This window comes from Eubalaena glacialis, chromosome 3 (assembly GCF_028564815.1).
Source record: "Eubalaena glacialis isolate mEubGla1 chromosome 3, mEubGla1.1.hap2.+ XY, whole genome shotgun sequence".
Taxonomy (NCBI): domain Eukaryota; kingdom Metazoa; phylum Chordata; class Mammalia; order Artiodactyla; family Balaenidae; genus Eubalaena; species Eubalaena glacialis.
The window spans coordinates 103,823,585-103,825,739 of record NC_083718.1 but is presented as its reverse complement, the minus strand read 5'-3'; the positions used below and the strand labels follow the sequence as shown (position 1 = coordinate 103,825,739).

General features: G+C 43.7%; 1 protein-coding gene across 1 annotated transcript; it reads left to right on the top strand.

Moving 5' to 3' along the window:
* Window positions 1-428: 428 nt before the first annotated feature.
* On the top strand, window positions 429-1,798 carry LOC133087122 (hsc70-interacting protein-like). Its single transcript, XM_061183884.1, is given in 4 exon segments — window positions 429-502; window positions 619-814; window positions 817-1,472; window positions 1,474-1,798. Coding segments are annotated over 4 exon segments (1,251 nt in total).
* The last annotated feature ends 357 nt before the right edge of the window (window positions 1,799-2,155 follow it).

Sequence of the window (2,155 nt, the reverse complement as noted above, 5' to 3'; positions counted from 1 at the left end):
TTACAGGACTTCTTCTTTACTGACCCTTTGCAATTACCCTTGAGAGCAATTCTGTTCTTGATGGGCATCTCGTTCTGTTTCCTTTCCCACCCCATGTGATTCTAAGTGTTCTCAGGAGCTCAGCCCAGGGTAAGGCAGGCTGCTTAGCTAGCTCTTCTAATGCATGAACACTGGGTCTGGCAACAAAAGGTAAAAAATGAACAGGGAAGAAAACATAAATCACGTGGTTTATTAAGGGTCAGGAATTACCTGCTCCGATGCAGGAAAACATGTAGAAGGTGAAGGATTCAAGCGGTACGTAAAGTTGGACAGGAAGTTGAGAGATGTCAAAAGATAAGTGGTCTTCTATAAGAATATATGTAAGTGGAGGATCTAATTGTTACTTCCTTTGAGCATTTACTGAACAACCACTGTAATGCATAGCTGCCATGAAGAAAAGAAAGTTTAATAAGGAAGTAAAATTACAGATCAAAGCAGAAGCTTCTAGTCTAGACTTTTTCAGGTCTGCTTTTGGATCTTTTAAAACTAATTTTACAGAATTAGTTCAGTATGATATCACTTATATGTGGAATCTAAAAAAGAAAACAAACTGCCCTTTACGCGGTCACGCTGAGCTAGCGCCTGGGCCTGGGATGGGGCCACAGCCTCCGCGCGCCCGCCGCCTCCTGCTGCCTCCTGCCGCTTCCGGACCGTGGTCACCGGCAAAGTGAGCAAGCTTCGAGCCTTCGTGAAACTGTGCAAGCAGGACCCGAGTGTTCTGCACACCGAGGAAATGAGCTTCCTGAGGGAGTGGGTGGAGCGCATGGGGGTAAAATACCACCTGCTACTCATAAAGCTAAACTGGAAGAAAATACCAAGGAAGAAAAAACAGATAGTAAGAAGGCAGAGGAAAACATAAAGACAGACGAACCATCAAGTGAGGAAAGTGATCTAGAAATTGACAATGAAGGTGTGCTTGAACCAGGCACTGATGCCCCTCAAGAAATGGGAGATGAAAATGTAGAGATAACTGAGGAGATGATGGATCAGGCAAATGATAAAAACGTGGCTGCCACTGATGCCCTAAATGTTGGTGAACTACAGAAAGCCATTGACTTGTTCACAGATGCCATCAAGCTAAATCCTCGTTTGGCCATTCTGTATGCCAAGAGAGCGAGTGTCTTCATCAAATTACAGAAGCCAAATGCTGCCATCCGAGACTGTGACAGAGCTATTGAAATAAATCCTGATTCTGCTCAGCCATACAAGTGGCGAGGGAAAGCACACAGACTTTTGGGCCATTGGGAAGAAGCTGCCCATGATCTTGCCCTTGCCTGTAAGCTGGATTATGATGAAGACGCTAGTGCAATGCTGAAAGAAATTCAGCCAAGGGCCCAGACAATTGCTGAACGTCAGAGAAAGTATGAGCGAAAACGTGAAGAGAGAGAGAGCAAAGAAAGAACAGAAAGGGTCAAGAATGCTCGGGAAGAACATGAGAGCCCAGAGGGAGGAAGAAGCCAGACGACAATCAGGAGCTCAGTATGGCTCTTTTCCAGGTGGTTTTCCTGGCGGAATGCCTGGTAATTTTCCTGGAGGAATGCCTAGAATGGGAGGGGGCATGCCTGGAATGGCAAGAATGCCTGGGCTCAATGAAATTCTTAGTGATCCAGAGGTTCTTGCAGGCATGCAGGATCCAGCAGTTATGGTGGCCTTCCAGGATGTGGCTCAGAACCTGGCAAATATGTCAAAATATCAGAGCAACCCAAAGATTATGAATCTCATAAGTGAATTGTTGGCCAAATTTGGAAGTCAAGCATAATGCCCTTCTGACAAATAAAGCCCCTGCTGAAGGAAAAGCAACTTAGATCACCTAATGGATGTCATAATAATACAAACCAGTGTACCTCTGACCTTCTCATGAAGAAAGTTGGGGTGCTTTGAAGATAATCCCTACCCCTCTGCCCCAAATGCAGCTGAAACATTTTACAGTGGTTTGCCATTGGGGTATTCATTCAGATAATGTTTTCTTACTAGAGATTACAAACTTTAAACAACTTTTAAACCTTAAAAATATTTAAAACAAATTAAAAGGGTGTGTTAATCCCTACATTTTTCTTTACTAATCATTTTGGTTTTTTCCTTTGAATTAATTAGGCAAGGAAGATACTTCAGTATG